We start from the raw sequence: 22,467 nt of genomic DNA on the forward strand, positions 1-22,467 counted from the left end.
TATCAATGACTACTAGCCGTGATGGCTGTGCTCTGCCACCCTAGTCAGAGGCAGCATGCTTCTGAAAACCAGTTGCTGGAAGCCTCAGGAGGGGAGAGTGTTCTTGCACTCGGGTCCTGCTTGCGGGCTTCCCCCAGGCACCTGGTTGGCCACTGTGAGAATAGGATGCTGGACTAGATGGGCCACTGGCCTGATCCAGCAGGCTCTTCTTATGTTCTTAACCTTTTGCATACACAGCAAACACTGTACCACTGAGCTACAGCCCTTCCCATAGATCAATTTCTTTGGTGTTTGCAAGTTGCTCATACTCGCAATGGTGCTCTAATAAGTATGATCTTATGTGCCTTTTGGGGCAATTCACCCAGTCCCATACATATATTTGAAATTTTGCCTGGGTTCTCTGTGACTGTTCACTGAATCCTCTCACTTCACATGTCGTTTAATTTTCCCTAGGGAGGAAAGAAACCACCAGTTTGCACGTGTGTGCACAAACGCACACACAGGGAACTACTTTTGGAGTTACCGGTATGGAGTATGGTGCTAGGCTGAGGCTGGCACCATTGACAGCCACATGAAAGCTGTGCATGAAGTGATAGAACCCTAGCTCAGGGGACCAAGATCTACAATATATAATTAAGCAGTGGTTTCCAGGTGCTAAAAATTTTCTGTCACATTTCTATAGCTGTTAAATGGAAATGTACATAGATAACAAGAGATGTACTCAAACACATTCAGAATAAACGGTTCACAATTTTTTTCTTTTAGGTGAACATACCAAGTTCAAATATATGGCAAATTCTGAGAGTGTGAACAAAACAAAGACATTTCATGTTGCTGTTTGTCAGCAAACAGTACTGGCTTAACCATACCTATATTTAATGTTTAACAGCATAGGTCTATATGTGGCAGCTTTCCCAAGTCATATTAATGGCACCACTGAGCAGTACTACATAAGAAAAAGAATTCTTTTATTTTGGTTCTACATTTACAAGAGAGTACATACTGCTTTTTACATAGCACAACTTACATTCAGCTAGAGAGCTCCTTTCCGTATCAGTCAGGCTGTGTTTATTTTCATCTGTCCAGTCTATAAACTACATTAAAGTTTATCAGTTCAGAATGGCTTCCTTCAGTAAGGATCATTATCAAACACAGATAACAAATCCCATTTGAGTGTGATATACAAATCCAATCTACCAATCTACCAGTTTCCTGAAACACAGCTGATACTAGGTTTCAACATAGTAATAAAAAAATCTCCCTCTTTTTTTTTTAAGGAAAGTTTTTAGTACTCACGGTTGCAGAGAAATCTAAGGAGATATGGACCATTTTTGCCCAAGGATTAAAAACTAGTAAGGGTGGTTGGGGGGTGGTTTTTCCAGAGACTGGCCTAGAACAGGAATGTTGTTAGACTCCAGCCCCTTTACCCCAACCAGTGTGGATAATGGTCATGGATGATGGAAGCTAGAGTTCAACATCTGTAGAGCCACAGGTACCCTATGCTTGGACCAGAATGTCTAAACTTTGCATATCTGATTTCCCATTACCTTGTTTCCCTGCAATTTTATTTTAAAGAATTATTCCATATTTCAAGAATGATACTTTCATGATTTCCCTGGGAGATCTGTATTTATTATCACATTTGTATTCTATACAAGCAGCTAAACTCTGGGTATGTGTAGATTATCTAATTTTATTTTTACAACAGCCTATGAATGACTTGCCTTGAAAGAAAGGTTAGGTTGAGAGATAGAAACTTGTCCAAGGCTGTCCACTTACTTTCATGGCTGGGCAGGGATTTGAACTCTGTTCTTTATCTACTGCACCACTTTGGCTACTGCAGTGAAGTTGTTAATAAAATGATGGGCAGGGGGAACAAAGGTTTTCAAAGAATAGTTTCATACTCATGAAACTTAGTTGGCAACATAACACATGCTCAGCAATAGCTCACACAGTGAGTCTTCACTAAAAACATCTATCACATTGTCAGCAACTGAATTTGATAAAATTCAATAGTAGCTCTTGTGATGTCCCTGTATTTTAATATTTCTAAATATGGTAAGTGCAGGTTTATTAAGTGATATATGGTAAGTGACTGAGTAAGAGGGGGGAGTACACGGGCTAGAATGCTGGAGAATGTTGGATGATGATTGGCTGAGTGTTTGAATGGCTGAAGGTATAAATGAGAGGATGACAGTTGAGTCGGGGGGGGGAGTTGTTGGCGATTGGTTGTGGAGTGTGGATGGAGTTGGTTGTGGGTTGGATTATATTTGGCTGGTATTTAGGCAGAATATATAAGACTGGAAACATAAAGAGTGACACTAAATGAAACCATACGCTTGTTGAACATTCCTAAAGTAATCTTGTTAACCTGGTGTTATCAAATAAATACTTTTATTGGTTTACCTAAAGCCTGATCCTTGGCTGGGAATACAGAGACCAGAAGGGAGGGCAGGGTAATTACCAAGGCTGGAGGGAAACAGTATCAAATAAATGGTGGCAGCGGTGAAGGGAGATATTGTAACATTGTCAAGTATTCAGAGCAACCCAGGATTGTATGCTTTATAGACAAAGATACAAGGGGGTTGTGGACAGCAAGGGCACCCAGACACAAAGTAGCAAGCCATAGGGAGACTAAAGCAAAGTCTCTAGCAGTATTGTTTACAGGGAGTGACTGGTGGTGCTGCCTAGCAGTGGGATCTTGTGAGATCTGTGCTAGAGCGTGTGAGAGAACAAATAAAAAACGAGATCCTGACAAGTGGTGGCCCTGGTGGGAATATCACAGGTAGAGCCAGCTGGTGGGATCGTCACAGTTCTCTCCCATAATTCTTTTTTGTTGCTGATCCAAAACACACTTGGAATGAAGTACATTATTCCCCAGTAGAGGAATTTAGGACTGGAATGCCAGAAAATCTGGGTACACAGAATACATTGTCCAACAGGAAGAAAAAAAAGGACAGGTTCTCATCTCACCTGTAAATCTGGAATCTAGTAACTCTGCTGACCTCACTTTTCTTCATACAGATTAACTTGGCTAGAAAGGGTATCAGATGATTTCCTCAACTGTATGGTAGGGGAGTGGGGAGGTAGGGGGCACGGAGAATGTGCAATACTTCCAGTGCTCTTAAATTTCTTCAGGGAATTAAAGGACTTGGAACAAGCTATCTACCAATATAGGGCTGTGTACACACCATACGTTTTAAGTACATCTCCCCCCCAAAAAACAAATCATGGGAATGGTTAAGTTACCCCTCACAGAGCTACAATTCTCAGCACCCTTAACAAACTACAAAAGAAAAGTGTTTTAAATGTATGGTACAAATGTGTGTACAAATGTTGGGTCTCTTTTTTTAATTGCAAATCCATTATTAGTTCAGCCAATGACTCAAGCCTTTCTAATGCAACAGTTTCCAAATTTTCAACATTAAGCAAACCCATTCTGCATTGATTCATCTGCAGAGGAATCCCTGTGCATGACAGAGGAGTCTAATGACTCTTCTAGGATGCATTCTCACATATGGAACTGGCTAAGCCTATTGAGCTTTGCCATCGCTCTGTGAAAACTGAGAATGTATCTCAAAATACACCAAGCAACCCTTTGTATGCATTGCAGGGGGATACTGTTGGTAATGTCTTGGCTTGGTCACCTGATCTCATCACAGAGGGACCCCGTTAAGCTTCTGAGGGAACCCCAACGTTCTCCTTAATATTACCAGATAACCACTGTTGTAAGGGGAGCTGAAGTTAAGGGAATATCTTTAAAGTTTACAATTGGTTAAGGTACAAAACCAAACACTTTTCAAGGGGACAGTTGGAAGTGGAATGGCAGAAGAATCATAGATTGCATCAGTCTTCCCCAATCTAGTGCCCTCCATATGTTGTTGGATTATAGCTCCCATCATCCCATGCTGGCTGGCGCTATTGGGGATTGGAATCCAACAATATCTGCAGGGGACCAGGTTGGAGAAGGTTGGTTTACATACTCATTTCTTTATTAGCTTATGTCTCTGGTCAAAATGTTTTTTGTCAGTTTGGTAAAAAAAAGGTGTGAACAGAGATGATGGCAGGATTAGTGTGTATACCACAAACAAAGATGTCTTACATTACCTTCAGTCGTCTCCAACCTGTTGCCATTAAGTGTTACCAGTTCCTTTCACACACACACACACGGCCTGGCCACGGGCTGGTTTTAAGTCCAGCTTTAGGTCTGCCCTAAAAGTAGGGAGTAACTTTGCAAGTAATTCCATTTCAACTCAAGAGGTAATTTTGGGGAAAGGGAACAAAGGAGGCCTTCCATATCATATTCTCAGCAATCCCGGTAATCACAAGTTACCACAAGGGCTATAATCTAAAGAGCTTCATCAGGCATGTCCTATGGGTTGTTCATGAAAAGTCAGACTATTGACCTCCCCTAAGCTGGCCCCAGAAGCCCAGCCTTCCTTCTTCAAACTGAATTATAGATGGCTTTTGCAATCCCCAACAAGTTTCAAGAGTGGCTTGCAATTCAATGCAAGGTGCTACTGTTCAAAAATAAATAAATCTCACCCCCCTACTCTGGGTGCACATAGCTAATCAATGGATCTCTGGACTATACATGTTCCCAGAAATAGACCCAGAAATGAAAATTGAGAATATATTTAAATGTTTCAACATCAAGGGCATTTTTTTAAAAAAAATACATGTGCTTCTCTCTAAATAGTGCATACCGCCTGCAATGTCCAACAAGTTGGAGACTCTTGTGTGCAATGAGACTAAGGAAATGAATATTTTGTTTTCATCCTTGTAAATCTCAGCTACTATAGGACAAAGAGTAAGTGGCCATTCTGCAAGCTGAGAGGAGGAAAGCATTCCTTTTAGGTTATAGGGCTTTGCCTATCTATTTGGCAGTCACCAGGAAAAAGGGAAGGGACAAGGAAGGTCTTGTTCAATATACTAAATGCTACTATGAAATGCAATTGTGCTATTCGTTAATTTAAGAATTCGGCAGAGAGGCTCCTACTGAACCTAGCAGACCGGAACTTGAGCTCATGGTAACACTGCACGAAGCTGTGATATATGAAAGTAATAGGCAGGGCCAGCAAAACAATCCCACTGACCACACAAATCCCTCCAAGAATCCTTCCAGGTATTGTGATGGGGCATACGTCACCGTAACCAACAGTGGTCATAGAGATGATCACCCACCAGCAAGCAGCTGGGATGCTTGCATAGCCTTCATTGGGCTTCCCTAATTTCAGCCCATGTTCAAGGAGCTGGGCAAGTGCGCTGAAAATTGCCATAGCAACACAGACAAAGACGAGCAGCATCACCATCTCCCTATAGCATCGCTTTAGAGTCAGGCCAAGTGTCTGAAGGCCAATGAAGTGACGGGCAAGTTTAATCACCCAAAAAATCCTCATCATTCTCAGGACCCTCAAAGTGACTCCAGCCCTCTGGAGCTGAGAATTCTCCCCTGTAAAAACTGTCATCAGCACAGAGATGTAGTAGGGAGTTATTGCCAGCAAGTCAATGACGTTCAGGGGCCTCTTGACAAACTCACACTTGTCTTTGGAGATGATGAACCTCACAATGCACTCTGCAGTGAACCAGCCTATGCAGATTGCTTCAATTATCCTGTTGAAAGAAAAACAAGCAGAACAATTCAATTCCTGTGGAAACCTTCATATGAGGATTTTTGTTTATTTATTTGAACCTGGACATTATTACACTGACATGGATCCAGACTTTTAGAAGACAAGTATGCCAGATACAGGTTTGGATTCAGTTTACAGGACTTGGATTCAGTTTACAGATAAAGGTTTCTAGTGACTATTAGTAAGATACTAATGGATTAGAGCCTGCTAGAAACACCTCTCACTTGATTATGTTCTATCAAAGACTTATTTTTACATACTGATATTTGGGGAAGGGAATAATACATTTTCTTAGCAAATGCATTATGTATGATTTTATGCTTTTCTTGCACGCAATTTATTTTAAAATCTTAAGACATACTGGAAATGTGCCTCTAAAAAACTTAAGAAACTGAGGAACTGATTTTGTCAGTCAGGTCCAATAATAGCATACAAAGCCTTAAACATCTTGGGACCCAAGTACCTAAAGGAGCACCTCCCCCAGTATCAACCACCTCATGTCCCACATAAAGGAGGCTCTATTGGTAGGGCTGCCTCTGCGTGCTGCCAGGTTGGCACTGACTCATGACAGGGCCTCCTCAGTGACGGCTCCCAAATGCTCTCCCTAGTGATGTGCATCTGCCTAATTATTAACATTCAGGAGGGATTTTAAAACATTCTTGCTTACACGGGCATTTGATGGCTCAAATATGATTGTTCCTGGCAACCTTGAAATGATTAGCTGTGAGGATATGTGACTCTTTTTAAATGTTTAGTTTACTTTATTTGTAATTGTATTGTTTTGCAGCATTGCTGTTTGCTGCCTTGGCTCCTCTGGGAGGAAAGGCAGGACAGACATTTAACAAATTAAAAAAATAATACTATCAGAAGCTGGTAGGTATCAGTAGCCGACCGTGCTGCAGTGGAGAAAAAGTTGACAGTGGAACAGAGTCACACAGTAAAACCATGGGCGTGGACTAGACTGAACACTCCTGCATTTAGATCAAATTATACTGCAGTTTTATTCCCCTTTAGGACTGTATTCTAGGCCTTTTTAAAATTCTTTCCCAGATGAATAATTACCAGTCAACTGGAAAACAGCCTAAACATTTCTCCAAGGTGGGCGAACTAAACAGAATGCTGTTTAGTTCAAAGCAGAGCACCAGATAGTTATTATCAGGTGACAGAAGAGCTGTAAACTGAGCCTTTAAAATAGCATTGACTGTTCTGATTCAAACTGAACACTATGTTCAAACATGACAAAAACTTTTGAATTGTACACCGTCAGTATAATGCAATCAATAAAGCCAATTCAGAGGCTGATGGGTTAAGTCATTTTGAATGATGCTGTCAATTTATGTTTTTATGTAATTTATGGGAATTATTTTAATGTTTTGGTTATTATGTTTCAAGTTATTTTTGTAAACTGCACTGTGGCCAAGCTTTATTCAAAAGACAACTACTTATCCTACAACAGCTAGTCTGAACAACCCTTCTTCATCACAAGTCCACTAACCCATCATCACCCCGTGCTCACCAGAAAACAGGATTTAAAACAAAACAGAAGCCAGCATCTAGCAGCTTTGTTGCCTCAGCTGAGGCTCTGATGCATGATAACAGAGCTCTCCATTGTAATTGTGGAAAATGTTCACAGGGCGCATGTACGTGTGGGGCAATTCTGACACTGAAGAGAATGAGGCAGCTCCCAAAGGGGTCCACATGCATGCTGGAGTCCTAAGGAATTCTGGCCTGTAGCCAAGATGGTTACTCTACCTTCAGGGATATTAAGCACAGTTACCTGGAAATAAGCTCCTCTGTAGACTTTGTTTCTAGCCAGTTCTAGCGAAGGCAGCATTAGGAAGCTCAATGTGCTCCTATTTCTGCATAATTAGAAGCAAAAGTAGCTCGTTTTGATTACAGCAGCTCAATTGGCCAGCAAACCATTCAAAGACAAAGCTCAAGAGTGAGGGGCCAAATCTTTCCCTCACTTTGCTCACTTTCTGCCACCCACTCAGCTGGGGGAGGCCAAAGCCAGTGCAGCCAAATTATTGTGATAAAAGTAACCAGAATTCTAAGAAAACCTGAATCTGCAGCCTACAAGTTATGGAATGTAACACTGCTTTCCAGGGGTGGAATTTCATCTAGGCATGTCTCAATTTATGACATGGAACTTCCATTGATAAGAATGACTAATCTCAGAGGACTCCAAAAGGAAACTTTTACAACATTTACATTTCCCTGCCGAAATTGCTCTTTTAAATTTGTCCCAAATAATTTGTGTAACTTGAATGTGATTCTGCCACCAAAAAGTGACAAAAAAGGACAACCACCTATTTTGTATTAAAATAGCTCCTTTGTTTGTTTGTTTGTTTGTTTGTTCCAGTAAAATATTTTGGCCCTGCAGCCTGCGTACACAGAGTGCCTCATTTTATTTTGCATTGTTACTACCTCCTCTCATTTCTTTTTGCCTGAAGGATTCCAATATCCTTCGTATGCTCATGTTTCCCATGCTGATGTGTATGAATCACTGGGGAATATAGCAGGTTCTCATAAATTTATGAAGCACAGTACCAAAAAGAGGGCAGCTGGCCTCTTTGATTCCATCAGAAATCTCTGCAGAACTACAAAAAGCATCTATTACTCTGAATCCATAGGTAGAATTGCCACTGTGCTAAATAGTGTAATTGATACTGTTCTGGTAATATATAATATGAATACTATCACATGGCAGCTCGATCCTATGCACCCATGATATAGCTGCATCAGTGTCACTCAGCCTTTACCAACCTGTTGCCCCCCAGATGTTTTGGATTACTGTACTAATCCATTAGCCCCAGCTACCATGACCACTGGTCAAGGGTGATGGGGATTGTACTCCAAAATATCTGGAGGACACCAGGTTGGCAAAGGATGGTATAACCAGTTTATGGTGCCACAGTTGCTGCAGCACTTTATCCCTGTTGCAAGAAGCCTCCAGTCCAACTCTATCGTTTGCCCCCCCCCCCCGCCAATGTAGGATTATGCTAATTTCGAACAGGCTTTCAAAAAATCAAAAAGAAGGCAGGTGAAAGAACCTCTTGTCGATTCTACCTTTCTCTTTCTCATTCAATCCCAGTGCACTTAAACATTCTTATTTGCCCATTGCCCAGGTATTCAGTGGTTAATTGCACACTGCTGGTGAGAGAATATATGGCTTGTTAGTGCTGTTTTAAAAGTTGGTATGAGTTTGTTGTAATCTTAACTGTTTTATGCTTCTGTTTATCTGTATGCTGCTGTTGTTAGCCATCCTCAGGAGGAACGGCAGGGTATAAGAACAATGCATAAATAACAAGTAGCTAAACTGCGGCTGATCAAGTAACATCCAGACATTGGCACAAGGCTACTAGCTTTGGCTCTCTGCCAGCCAAGAGTGCTTGATCCTATATACCGCTGGGCCAAGCTGATCAGCATGACTATAGGAGAACTGAGAGCCTGACCAACAGTTTTAGTACACTATTGTGGCAATTGACATTAGCTACTCTTCGTTTAAATTGAATGCTATAACCAATTTTTACAATATTTTGCCCTGCCTGAATATATGCCCATACAAAATCCCCAAACTCTCCTAAGCAAGGGGCAGGAGGATAGTTTCAAAACGCAGCTATATCATAAAATAAATATATGGTGGTAGTGAAAAATACTTTTTAAAAAAAAGGCTTTCCTGTGTTTTGAGGCTCTACTGGATGCAATGGAATTTTTCTGAGTAGACACTTACAGTACAGGTTGGCACTGCTAGTATCCTTAATTTTAGTGGAACTGTTTTTTTAAAATGTACTTTCGTATTGATGGGCATAGATGTCATGGTTAAATTAAGAAAATTTGAGAAATAGCTCAAGTGCAAGGTTCTAACCATCAACTACATATTACAACACATACGGCCATTCAGTTTTCTTTTGTATTCTTGAGTTGACTGTTAATTTAGTCCTTCTCTAAAACTCTGTATTAGATTTTTAATGAAAGTTATTTTAATGTAATTCTTTGTCTGTTGATTCAAAATCTAGGATTCCTCTAGGCCTCCCCTACTATAAACCAATCATTTTGTTTAATTTTCTGCTGACTGATAAGACCCAACAGAATAGCCTATTTTACATATAGACTGGTTTAGACAGCTTCACGATTCTTTAAAAATCACTAATAAGGCTAGTTGTACTCAAAAATAATTACATTCTGAGATATCCAAGCATCTTTCAGTTGCAAATTGCACATTTTTCCCTTCGGAAGTTGTCTAAAATTCTTCAATGAATTTGTTGAGCACTAAAATAAAAAAATCAAAGTCTGGCTTCATCATCCACTAAATGTCTGAATAAAACATAGTTTTTTGTGTCCACAGTATGCAAGACAAGAAACACAAAGGGGGTGGGTGGGAAGAAGACAAGACAGGATGTGATTAAACTAGTCCACATCAGTTTGTGCAAGAAGATGCTTTTATTCCTGTTTCAAGGAAACCCAGAAAGCATCAGTAACCCCCCCCATCTAGTTATTACCCAGGAAAAATTCCACTGAAGTCAGTAGATGGCATTTTCCCAGCTGCTTGGACATTATTGTGAATTTGGGCTGAATAAATACTTCAGTCCATTTGCTTGGAAGGAAGTTCCATTTATTACTTCACTTCCAAAGTGAGCCTAGGATGCTCATACAATCCAGCACAGTGATGCATCTATTTTGCATAGGGTGGTAACTTGTTCTGCTTGCTTTATCTCTCCCTTATCTTGCCTCTCACAATCCATGGTTGCTCCTCCTGCACCCACCCTTGGATAAAGCTATCTTATGCTAAATCAAGTCATTGGCCCATTTGGTTTAATATTGTCCAATCTGACTGGCAGTGGCTCCCAAGGTATCAGGAGATTCCACCACCACCCCAGCTCTGCTATCTGAAATTGTTTAACTGGAGATGCAACCTGGCACCTTCTAAAACTAGAGAGTGAAAAGGGAGAGTAAGAGAGCCACATGCCTATTTTTACCTGTATGGGGGACACGCTTGGAGGTGATCTGGACTCATCGCAGTCACCGGGAGAGTGGCTAGCAGCAAGACTGATCTATGGCTTGTTCTAATATCTGAATCCAAGCCTGCCCACAAGCAGTGGTTTGCTTGGGGCTCACAAGCCAGAATCTGAAGCCACAGTTTGAAGATGATTTGCAAACCACAGTTTGTTCTAACTGCGGTTTGCTATTATGGTTGAATTCACAGACCACTGACAAACCACAATGAGGTCTCTGTCTCAAGAGCTGCTGCACCATAGAGATGGGAGTGATCTTACAAAGTTAAGCCGTAAGCAAATGGGAAATAAAAGCACAACAAAAGCATGTCTAGAAACTCAAGCCATGGTATGGGTTCTTAACTATGGTTAGTGCAAACCATGGTTTGTGCAAACCATGGTTTTGCATTATATCTGAATCCAGCTGTAGAATCACAACTGAAATGAACCAAAATGTTACAGAGCTGAGCCCTTATCATAATGCAGTATCACTCATCCACTCAAGGTGGCTAACCTTTCTTGGTCTGAGAGCGGCATTTGCTACTGGCCACATGCCAGTGGTGGGCATGGCCAAAGGAAAGTAGGTTTTGTCAAAGTGGGAACTGGCACACCCCACATTCACTCTTACACAAAGCACACTCATACTTGTTACACACATACACACACACATATCCCACACATGCAGATAAACAGACGCACATATGTACAAACATGCAGAGGCGCAAACACACAGAGAAAATACTGGGATTGAGGGTTTGGTATAGATTATGTCTTTGGGTCAACCCTGTAATTCTGTATTTGTAAGGCTGGGATATGTAGTGGAAGGAACTTGCTGAATTGGTTAAACCAGTTCCTTTATTAAGGTAATGGTTCTTACCAAGTCTGTCAAGTATCCCATCCACATGACAAAATAGTTGGCCATGTTGCCATAGGAACAACTGGCCAGTGACGCACTTTCAGGACGGTAGCCTCTCCCCGCCCCCCACTTTCACCTGGCTAGAGGCCATCTCATCCTGGGGTCAGGATGTCTGTGTGTTTTAGTCTGATCTGATCTGGGAGCTGGGAAGAGACAGAGGCTGGACTTGCTCTCTGTGTGAAAACCAAAGCTATGGCTTTGGGGGCTCCCCTAAAAATAGTAGGGAATCAGAATCTGCTCGAGTGTTAATGCTGTGAGCTGTTCCATCTCCTAAAGACACTTAACAGTCTCCAGTGACCTTAATTCCAAGGAAACCAAACCTTGGGTAAGCGCTGGGACTCCTGGAATCTCTCACTACTTGGAGACTGGGGCATGTGCAACATTATTATTCTAACTTTATTTATGTGTCACCTTATACCTGAAGGTCTCGAGGTGACTTAAATAGTAAACAAATAAATATTAAAAAATACAACAATAACTTTAAAGTGATCACACTGGGTTGGGAGGACAGGAACCTCTCCTCCCAGCCCAGCAGTGTCACTGCGGTGGGGGAGCACTGGGAACCAGCTTGGCCAAGTCTGCTTTAGAGGGACAGAAGACTCGGAGCCCAATGAAACCTGTAGTTGCTAATTTCTAGTATAAATGCAAAGACATTAGATAAAACAATGAACACAGTTTGGTGAAATTATGGACATAATTCAGCCAAAACTTATGCATGATTTCTTGGGGAAAAAATTCTACTGAGTTTCTCCCAAGTAAGTGCTTATAGGAGTGCAGCCTTAAGTTCTGTCTCAGCGATTTCAAGGGGTTAAATGTAAGCATGTGCTTAGCTTTTCCACTCTAAGCAAATAGACCATGAAACTGCTTCACTTTGGCTGGATCATCTGGAACCTAAACACATAGCTAACCACACACTGATTTGAATGTGGTGTAAGCCCAATCTAACTTTTTCTGGCCTGCATACAGTGGAAAAAAGGAGTAAGTTTCTAACTGATAGAAGGAGCATCTTATGAAATATGCAAAGCATTGCAGAAGACTAGCTATATCCATATGCTTATAAGTCATGCCTATAGTTTTCATTATCCACCCACAGTCCTCTATTTAAAGGAGTTTAGAATGTAAGCCAAAAATATATGAGAGCTATAGGATAGGACTTGCCAAACTGGCTATAAGCCTAGAACAGTTTTATCTTTGCTTTTTAAATCCATGTTTGGATGCACTGAAGCTCTACCACCTTCTGACATATTTTACTGGCGCTTGCAAGAATACGACACAAATCAGCTAAACTTTTACGGAGATCAAATTTATAACGAGGAAATAAACGTTATCCATAAATGGTAATGGGTAATGTTTCCAGAAGCAGCTCTTTGAGCTTGAGTTCAGCTTATGAACCCAGTGACTTTATGCTCAGCAAGTGTTGTTTTTGGTAAACACAAACTTAATTTTTTTAATATTATTTTATGCATTTTAATTTACTGTAATGTTTTGTGTTTTTATTGTGTATTTTATTATATATGTGTGTGATTTTATTGTAGCCACCCTGAGTGCCCTATTGTAGGGTAGAAGGGCGGGATAGAAATATTTTTAAATAAATAAATAAAAATCACAATTCCAGCACATGAAATTAAAGAGTTGGGTGGGACAGTCTGTTCTTGATGCTAATGGTTTGCTAATGTACATCCTCGGGGAAAGTTTCCAAAAACATGTACAAGACAGTTTTATTGGCATTACAGGATTGTTGTATGCATGTTTAAAAATGGCTTCACAGTGTTAAATTGCTCCAAATGACCTGTTATGGTGAAGCATTGAAAAAGCTACCCTAAACCAAATTTTCCATAGCATGCATTTCAGCAAGTCATGTCTAGGATTAATTTATAGCTGAGTGCACAGATCAGAAAAGCGAAGGAGCCCTTGCCAGCCATCTGCTATGTGGGAGCAAGAGGAAAATGAACAGTGAAGTTTTCAAAAGCTAAAGAAGGAGAGGTTCAAACTATACTTCTTGAGTACTACTCTTCTGCTTTGGGACAGAAGGTAAAAAGGGACACTGGAAGACAATTAGGTGGGGCATAATGCATTCAGGATGGCAATCCTCCTGTCTTCCAAAGAACATGACTATTCTGTGTGGAAGAACCATAACTCTATATCTAGGGCATCTGCTCTGCATGCAGAAGGTCTCAGGTTCAATCCGTAACATCTTCAGGTAGGGCTTGGAAAGATTCCCTGTCAAACCTGTGAAGAGCCACTGCCAGTCAGTGTAGATAGTACTGAGTTTCATGGATAAATGGTTTAACTCGGTGTAAGGCAGCATCCTTGTTCTATGTACACTATAAATATGTATCAGTTCTATATATGCTGGGTTCACTTTTATTGCTAGGGTTGCCAGCTTTTCAACTGGCTTCTACAACAGCAACTTAATATGCGGCAATTAGCATGATGTTTGTCTCCATGCTATGGAAGTGCTTCCCTTGCTAATTCATCCATATCAAGCTGCTGTAAAAGGCAGAGTGGCAAAGGCTGTTTGAAAAGTTGACAACCCTATTCATGACTTCTTCCAGAGAATCCTGAAAAGTGGAAATGACTAGTAAATTATTTTTAAGTCTGTAGTGCAAGCATTTCCCAAAATACCTTGCATAATAGGATTCTTTCTATAAACCTGGGCCCCATTTGTCTATTTATTTATTACATTTATACCCTGCCTTTCTTTTCATGATAGAAACCCAAGGCGGCTTGCATATGGTTCCCACACAGTCTCCCATCCAGGCACTGACCAGACCTGACCCTGCTGGGCGCTGGCCTTATGGGCCTTCAGACCATAGCCTGGGACTTACAACATCTCTGTGTACAGATGTGGAAGTTTCAAAGCTCATTGCCACCTTTTTATTGTCTCTGCTCTTCTGCCTTTAAGAGTATTCCAACAAACAGATATTTAGTAGATGAGGCTTTTCTTGGCATGGAAAGAACTGATGGGGGAAAACATCACAATTTCTGCATGACTGGCTGCCCAAAGACACAGAAGCAAAGCCAGCAGAAAAAATATAAACACAACATCCCCCCCAAAACACAGTATTTTGAGCGTTCATGTGCCCATGCAAAAGATTTGGTGTTTGTCTGCTCTTTACAGAGTCCTTCCCCTATTACATTATGTTACAGGAGTGGTCCAGGAATTGTGAAACAGTATTTTTTTATTATTATTTCTCACACTCTGGATGGGGCAAATAATATAACGGAAGACAGGGTTGTATGCAACTAAATTTTACTCAGAGTAGACCCACGAAAATTAATGGACCTAAGTTAAACAAGACTATCATTGGATACAGTCCATAGTTCTCCACTCCCTGCTCCTTTGTTCTAAGCTCTAGTTTTCTCCTTATCTGTCCCCGTGTAATCTTCGCCACCTCCACCCTACGTTCTCAGGGCCCCTTCAACTCTGCACTTAACCCTTATATTCTGCTTCCATGGACAGAGACAGATCGAGAGAGCACTGGATAGGACACCTGCCTTGGGGGTTGCACTGCTTCCAGGACTGAGTTAAGATGGTTGTGCAGGCCAGCTCTTTCCATGCTCTCTCTGTGCTACAGTGGGAGAGACAATGCAGACTCTCACTTGAGAACCCTGTTAGCTTCCCAGCTGGAAAAGACATCAGTTGGCTTTGGACTGGATACTGCCAGGTCCGTTTTTGCACTGGCTTCTGAAAAGTGTAATGTGATGATCTATTTTTGTGTTTGGTACTTTGTGATTTCAATTTCCATTAAATTTCTTTGCAAATCTACAGTTTCACTATTTTATGAACCTTCCAGTCCCATGATTCATAAGCAAAATTTGGTAATAATTTAATATAGAATATCTGGGTTTTTAAAAAAAAAATACACAGGTGCAGAGAATATTATTTTCCCTTCTCATAATTTTCAAACTCCAATCTGGAAGATATATTTGTGTGTATCACAAATAGAGAAACTATCAACATATAAATTATCTGGATAGGCAGCGTTGCAGATGTATCCTGTGATGTTCATCCAGTCCACACTGAACTTGGTGGATGTATCTGATCCTGATGGAAAGGCAAGTCCCCACCTGGGGTCACTAGTCATCTACAAATCAAGCACAGCTAAAGCTGAATCAGCACCATATTATATGAGAAAAAATGATTGTGCAAAAATGCCCTCTTGTTAATTACCTTTCTGCATTAATATGACTCTTAGGAATTGGTTGAAATAAACTGATAATGTAGAAATATCCTGTGTTAGAACTGGGTCACATTAGAGCTCAGTGTTAACTGACTCGTGGAAAGACTGTTAACACCTTATAAATGAATTTTTCAAATCTGTGAACCTAGGCATACGAGCAGAGATATGTGTGATTTTGGAAGACTGACCTTGACACTAAGCAAATTAAAAACAAATTGTTAGTGGAGAAAAATTATGTCTGAACAGGGGGGAAAGGTAATAAAAAGTGGCCAGAATTTTTCCAGTCCCTTTTGAGCTTGACAGCCTGCAATCAGTAAATATTTTCTCAATGTGATAGCAAAGAACAGAAGGGGAAAAAACTCTTTACTTTTTGTTTTTGTTAACTCTTAAAGATACCTGTAAACTTGTAGTGTTACTCAGCCAACAGCCTATTTCAAAAACAGGGATGTATGTCAAAAATTTACTGTGTAGCTATCCACTTAAACCGTTATCTATAAAGCACCTATGTGGGGATTTTTCACTGCATGTATACAGTGAACACACATATCACATGTGGCTGTCTATAGCATTTTTATGTGATGTGCACACACCATTATAAAGACAGTTGCCCCATATCTTTTACTAACAGAAGTAGCTATACATTTTAATGTGTACCCCACCGCTATGTGAATTAGCCCTAGGAGTTAAATTTTCACCCAGTGTTTGTTTTAAGGCTGCTTTCATCAATTCATGACTAGAGTAACTCCATCAGATCTTTGAAGGTACAGCAAAAATAGGCCGCTTCACAAGTGTAGCTAAAATTAGAGATGTAACTGAGGTCATCAGGATGAATAATGAAAACTGATATTAAGATATCAACTCAGGACTTCATGCAGAAGATCCTGCCTTTGAATAAAAGCCAAGGCAAAAGGATAATTTGATCTCTTCCAATTGTTTTACGGACGGTTTAGCTTACTACTGTTTTTGTTATAAAAATCACTTGGAATTTTTTTCCCCTCTGCAAAGACTAAATACATCACTGGCACTGGTTTAAATTTCTATTTCATTTTCTACTGAGATTCTTTTTTTTCCAAGATCATTTTATTTTCCCCACTAAATTATCTGATTCAAATCTAGAAATAAACTAGAGAGAGAGAACAGGTGTGTAGTGCAGAATAGGTGTGTAAGTAGGATCTGATTGATATTAGACACTAATGAGACTGGCCATGTCTAAGGATATCAAGTTCTGCTTAATCTAAAATGTTTTTGTAGCAATTTTATTTTATTGTAGACTCGTTCCAATAATCCTACTGCTTTAAAAAGAATTTCTTATTGAACTAGGACAATTTCTAGGAGAAACAACTGCAAGTTCCAAAGAAAGAATAATGTGAACATAAAGGTTTGGAACAAAGTCAGATTGTGGCAGTGCTCTCAGAAATATGACTCCATGGACAGTTTTCTTCTGAACCCACATCAAAAACAAATGTTCTCCCCACTCACCCCCTTTCAGGTAAAATTGGCTGCCAAAGTTTTATTGTGAGAAAGTAATACCTCTAGAAAGTTTTCCCTAAAATAACTTCACAGCTTCCTAATTAGAGTGTATCTTTAGATGTGGGAGGATTATTTAAAATGAAAGACAGTTCTTTTATAAAGGTGCTTACATGGCTTTCTAGCTGTGACAGGGGTGGGGAGAGAGACAAGTGAAATTAGCAGTACAGTCCCTAATACTTCAAATATAGCAGATGCCATCCATAAAGCAATGAGCCCAAAGTAGTGGCACATTCTCATTCCTTCTTGGTAGTGCCCAGCTCTTAAAGCAAGATCTGAATGATGAATGCAGTCATGGTGGAGGCCTGAGAGATCAAAATCTCAAAAGTAAGAGATACTTGATGGCTGGGGTTTCTCAAACCATTATTTTCTATAGAGCAGCAGAGGTTTCCCAGAATAATAAATAATCTGAAACAAGCAAATGTGGCATCCTTTCCCCTTTCATCTGGAACCCAAAAACAATTTTGATAATACAGTACCATTATTGGCCCAATGTCTGCTGGTAGGAGTTTCACAGTACTCTTCATCATCAGCCAAAATTAAGAGTTCTGTATTGCTCTACAGACTGCATATTCTTCCACCAACAGAAACTGGTCTAATAAAGTATTGGTTTACTTGTTTGGTGTAACATTACTTGGAACAAACCTAGAAAAAAGTATCAATATCCTAAATGAAGAGAAGTTGTCTAATGCATTGTGTGAGTCAGGGGCTTTAGAGAATCAATTGCTTTTTCTACAGGTGGGTTTTGTTTTGTTTTTTGGTTATTCTTAGAGAAGCTTTAAGTATGAGGCATCCTGCTTCAAACCCAAAAAGTTTGTCTAGGTGGATGGACTAGTGCAGGGAGACATTTTCTAAATGCCTCAGAATCAAGTATAAACTTGAAAAGTGAACTTTTCAGGCTGCAACCTGGAAATCCATGCTGTACCTTTAAATTCCCATGGTGCAATGGGAAATTAAGAGAGCCATGGCATTTCCTGCTTATTCCTTCTTTACTCCTGTAATGGCTGTCAAAACCAGGACTTCAGGTGAACACAAGACAGGTGGAAGAATGGGTTGGAAAAGTTGTGGCTACATGAGGTAACTGGGAGGTGCAACCTCAGGGTTACAACCGGGAAAGCCTTGTTGTAAAACACTTGATGAATTATTCAAATGTAGACCTCTGTTGTTAGGGAAAGGGGGCTGGTTCCAGGTTTGAGGTGACACTGGACAACGTGCCCCCTGGTGGGTGGAGTCACCGTGCTAATTTTCCAGAATGTGCAACTCCAGAGCATTGTGGGAAATTAAAATGGTAGCTCACAGATCCAGTTAGCTGGCATGGGAGGTGGGGAGGACAAGATAAGTGTTAGTGCTGGTAGGCCCTGTCAGGGCAAAGGGGCCTTGGCACCTGCCTGAGGAAGTACAAACCACCATGGTTAAAATAATCCTTAACAAAAACTAAATATTTAGTTGTTGTTTTAGATCATGAGTTTGTTCAGGAGCTCTGTGCCTATTTCAGTGAAGGGGTTCCCCCTCTTATAAGCAATGGTAAATTAAAAGTCAAAGCCTATGGCTGAGTTGAAATCTTATGTTTTTTTCTATTTAGTTTTGTTTCCTTCATTATTACTAATACTGGATTTTTTTAAAATTTATTCTTTGCAATGAACTTTCAGGGCTGTTGATGAACACACAGTTGAAATGCAAGTTTGGTCTTTTTCTAATCATATCAGTGTGCTCATGTTTATATCTTTCTGGCCCATTTACTTATTTGTAATAAACTTCTACTTTTGTTATATATTTTTAGCTTAACTCCCTTTTCAGCTATCTGTCCTAAGATGACAGGTTCTGATGTCAAGCCTGGAGAGAGAGAGCTGCTTATATCTCAAGCACTGTTTTTCAAACTTCCCCCTTCAATGAAAGTCTTCCCACAGTGAGTTATCTAATGATAACAACCCCTACACACCTACCACAGATCCCCAGCTGCATCTGGAGAGGATTATAGAGTATGCTCTGGGCTAGGGCACACACTCAGTTCATGCACGGCAATGGTGGGGCATTGAGTCTCATCACTGCCTCATATGAACTGAACAAGCAGCCTAGAATACACCCCTATAGGTATACATGGCAGAGAAAGATTAGCAGTGATGGGCACGTTTATCTTTCAGGAAAGCTTGCCTGCCATTACTGATTTTCACACTGAGGAATCCCTGAGAAGCTATGAAGGAACCACAGGATCCTCAGGACACAGTTTGAAAGCCACTATACTAACTATGCATCCACAATAGATGCTTATCTAGCCTTTCAAGGAGAAGGATGGAAAACATCTTCCAAGGAAAAGAATGGCATATTCCTCCATGACACCAAAGGGCTGCTTCTTAGTTCAGAAGCACCCTCTCGGATCCATAAAACTTAGCTGATTTATTCAAAGCTATTTGTATGCTATTTTCCCCAAGTCTCAAGGAAGGCAATGCAAGACTCTTACTGAGGGGTCAGGGGTGGGAAATATACCACCTTGCTCATTTTCCTATGAAAATGTAGTTTATAAATATATGTGGAAAATAAACAATATCACAGGGATTTGGTTGCTTACTGGCACCCAGAAAGTTTGTTACTAGCAGTCATGCTCCTTGGAAGGTTAACTTCTCCATATCCAAAATGATGCCAGATGTGAAATCTAAAGGGACATGCTGAAGCTAAGTGTGTCCAAGTCTGGTCAATGCCTGGCTGGGAAGTCCAAGCTCCCTAATACCACCCGACCAGACTTCTTGCCAAGCACCACCCTAGTAGGTCTTTCCAATGAGCTGAACGGGGATTGGCAATGGTGGGGAATGGCAACCATTATTACCTTTGTTTACTCACAGTGCCTTTGGAACCACACACTGCCTTGGATTCCATCATGACGGAAGAAGGATATTAATGTAAGTAAAATGGAAATGGACTGCCTTCAAGTCGATTCCGACTTATGGTGACCCTATGAAAGGGTTTTCATGGTCAGCAGTATTCAGAGGGGCTTTACCATTGCCTCCCTCTGAGGCTGAGAGGCAGTGACTGGCCCAAGGTCACCCAGTGAGCTTCATGGCTGTGTGGGTATTCGAACCCTGGTTTCCCAGTTTGTAGTCCAACACCCAGTCTTAACCACTACACCACACTGGCTCTCTTTCACAGTACGTAAAGTAAGAAAGTAAATAAATAAAGCAATCATTTCTGCTATGTAGGGGGTTAAAGAAGTACTTGGCCTTGTTTGAAAAGTGGTGCCCCATTTTCTGACCTGTCCTTTTTCCCTCCCCTCCCCAGCCCACCCCCCTTTTTTGCCAAGAGGAACCTATAGTGCACTTGGGATGGCTGCCTCATGCGTGGCACCATCATGAGGAGGAAACTGGCGCAAGGCAACCATTGTGACAATGATGATGGAGAAAGGGAGCACTGGAGGACACAGACTGGACACACTTGGACGGGACACTGTTGACAGGGGTGAAAAATATTAAGTGATTTCCTCCTACCCTGAAGGCTCCCTGATTGAGTCTGCTGTGTACCTGCTTTGCTCCTCCATGCTTCGATTCTCTGCTGCCCTCCACTCGGGCATGGTGCTGGCACACAGCACCACCATGGAGATGATGACAAAGAGGATGGAGACCGTGGCCAGGATCTGGGCGGCGAGGGAAGAGGTGGGCTCCTCAAAAGTCCTCCTCATCCTCTCCAGCCACTTTTTCTCGGTGCCGGGCGGGGGCGCTGCGCGGCTGCTGCCCTTGTCGGCTTCTCCTTCTTCGGCTCCGCCTCGGCTCTGGGGGTGGTAACTGCTTTTGCTGCTGCTCGTGCTGCTGCTGCTCCAGCCTCCGGCGGGCTCCGCCTGGAGATCTTCGGCCGAGTAGAAGGTGTAGGTATCGGACATGCGGTCGTCCAGGCGGCGCTGGCAGCAGTAGTCGAGGTGGGAGGACTCCAAGCCCCAGTAGATCATCTCGTTGTAGAAGGAGAGCTCGCACATGTGGGGCACGAAGCGCAGGTGGCCGTAGCGCACGTAGAGCATGATGAAGCCAAAGGCTTCCGAGTGCCGGTCGAAGAAGTACTCGTTCCGCTCGCGATCGTAGTCGTCGCACACCTCCAGCACGTCCTGCTCCGACAGGCAGCCGTGCAAGCGGCTCACCCGGCGCAAAGGGAAGTCCTTCAGTACCTCCCATGAGAAGGAGTACCGGGTGCCCCCCACGTTCAACACCACCACCGACGGGCCCCCCCGGCCAAAGTTCATGGCTGGGGGGGCGGGCGCGAGGGAGGAAAAGGCGGAGGGGAAGAAGGGAGCGAGCGCGAAGATCAGGCGGCTGTGGCTGCCCACTAGACCCCGGGGTGTGGGATGAGGGAGGAAGGGCGGGGTCCGGCTGCCCAGCCCTGGCTCCTCCTCAAGCTCAAACCGACGCCGTCCGGGTCTCACCCTCTTTGGCCCCTCCTCGCTTCGCAAGCGGTGACGGCGGGGCCCCTTCGGCTAACTCCACCGGGAGGGCGGAGGCAGCTCTACAGTCCCGCTTGAGAGAGGAGCGTGCGCCCCCTCGAAGAAGAGGAGTAAGCGCAGCACTTTGGCGCCCGAGGAAGGAACGCGCGGTAGCGGCTTCAGCGAGAGGCGGCAAGCGAGTCCGTGCGCGCACCGCGCGCGGCTCCCGGAGCGCCCGGCGCTGGCTGTAAAGAGGCGCCGGCGCTGCTGCTCTTGCCGACAGCGACCAGCGAAAGAGCTGAGGCAGACGCGAAGGGCATGGCTGAGGGAAGCGAGGAAAAGTCCCGTGAAGTTGGGACAGCTCCGGGCTCCTCCGCTCCGCGCAGCCTTCGAGGCGTCGCGCCGCTCTCTGTTCTGAGCTGTGCGCCTTTGGCACCGCAGCTCGGAGGCTGAGACACCGCAGCGGCTCCTCTCTTCGCAGTGAGGGCAGAGGCGGCGGGGAAGGGACACGCCTCCTCCCTCCCCTCCCCGGCACAGAGTAAGTGGAAGCTGCCTCTTTCTTTCTCTCGACCGCGCTGGGAGGAAGATAGCAACACCTGAGAGGATTTCTCAGTTCTTTGCAACCTTGGATAAATAAAGTGCCCGGCTGAAGGGGGGCAGGTTTCCCCCTTCTTCACGGTGCCTCAGAGATTTATTCCATATAATATTTACAATCTCTTTCTTGCTCTCGTCTGTTCTTCACAACTGACCCTTATATGATCTGCAACTTAAAAAACAAAACCTGATGCTAGAATTTGCTTTCCCCTACTCCTCTCTC

At 42.4% G+C, this 22,467-nt stretch overlaps 1 protein-coding gene across 2 annotated transcripts; it reads right to left on the minus strand.

The window, feature by feature from the left end:
- Nucleotides 1–982: 982 nt before the first annotated feature.
- KCNG3 (potassium voltage-gated channel modifier subfamily G member 3) lies at nt 983–22,178 on the minus strand. Of its 2 annotated transcripts, none has more exons than XM_061625369.1 (2): nt 20,764–22,178; nt 983–5,613 (listed from the first exon to the last, which is right to left on the minus strand). In XM_061625369.1, exons 1-2 carry the CDS (start codon nt 21,471–21,473, stop codon nt 4,968–4,970), a joined length of 1,356 nt encoding a protein of 451 aa, XP_061481353.1. In that variant the 5' UTR covers nt 21,474–22,178; the 3' UTR covers nt 983–4,967. The 2 variants fall into 2 exon arrangements, with proteins under 2 accessions (XP_061481353.1, XP_061481352.1); XM_061625368.1 differs by having other exon boundaries at nt 20,731–22,178.
- Between the last annotated feature and the right edge of the window lie 289 nt (nt 22,179–22,467).

This window comes from Rhineura floridana, chromosome 4 (assembly GCF_030035675.1).
Source record: "Rhineura floridana isolate rRhiFlo1 chromosome 4, rRhiFlo1.hap2, whole genome shotgun sequence".
Taxonomy (NCBI): Eukaryota; Metazoa; Chordata; class Lepidosauria; order Squamata; family Rhineuridae; genus Rhineura; species Rhineura floridana.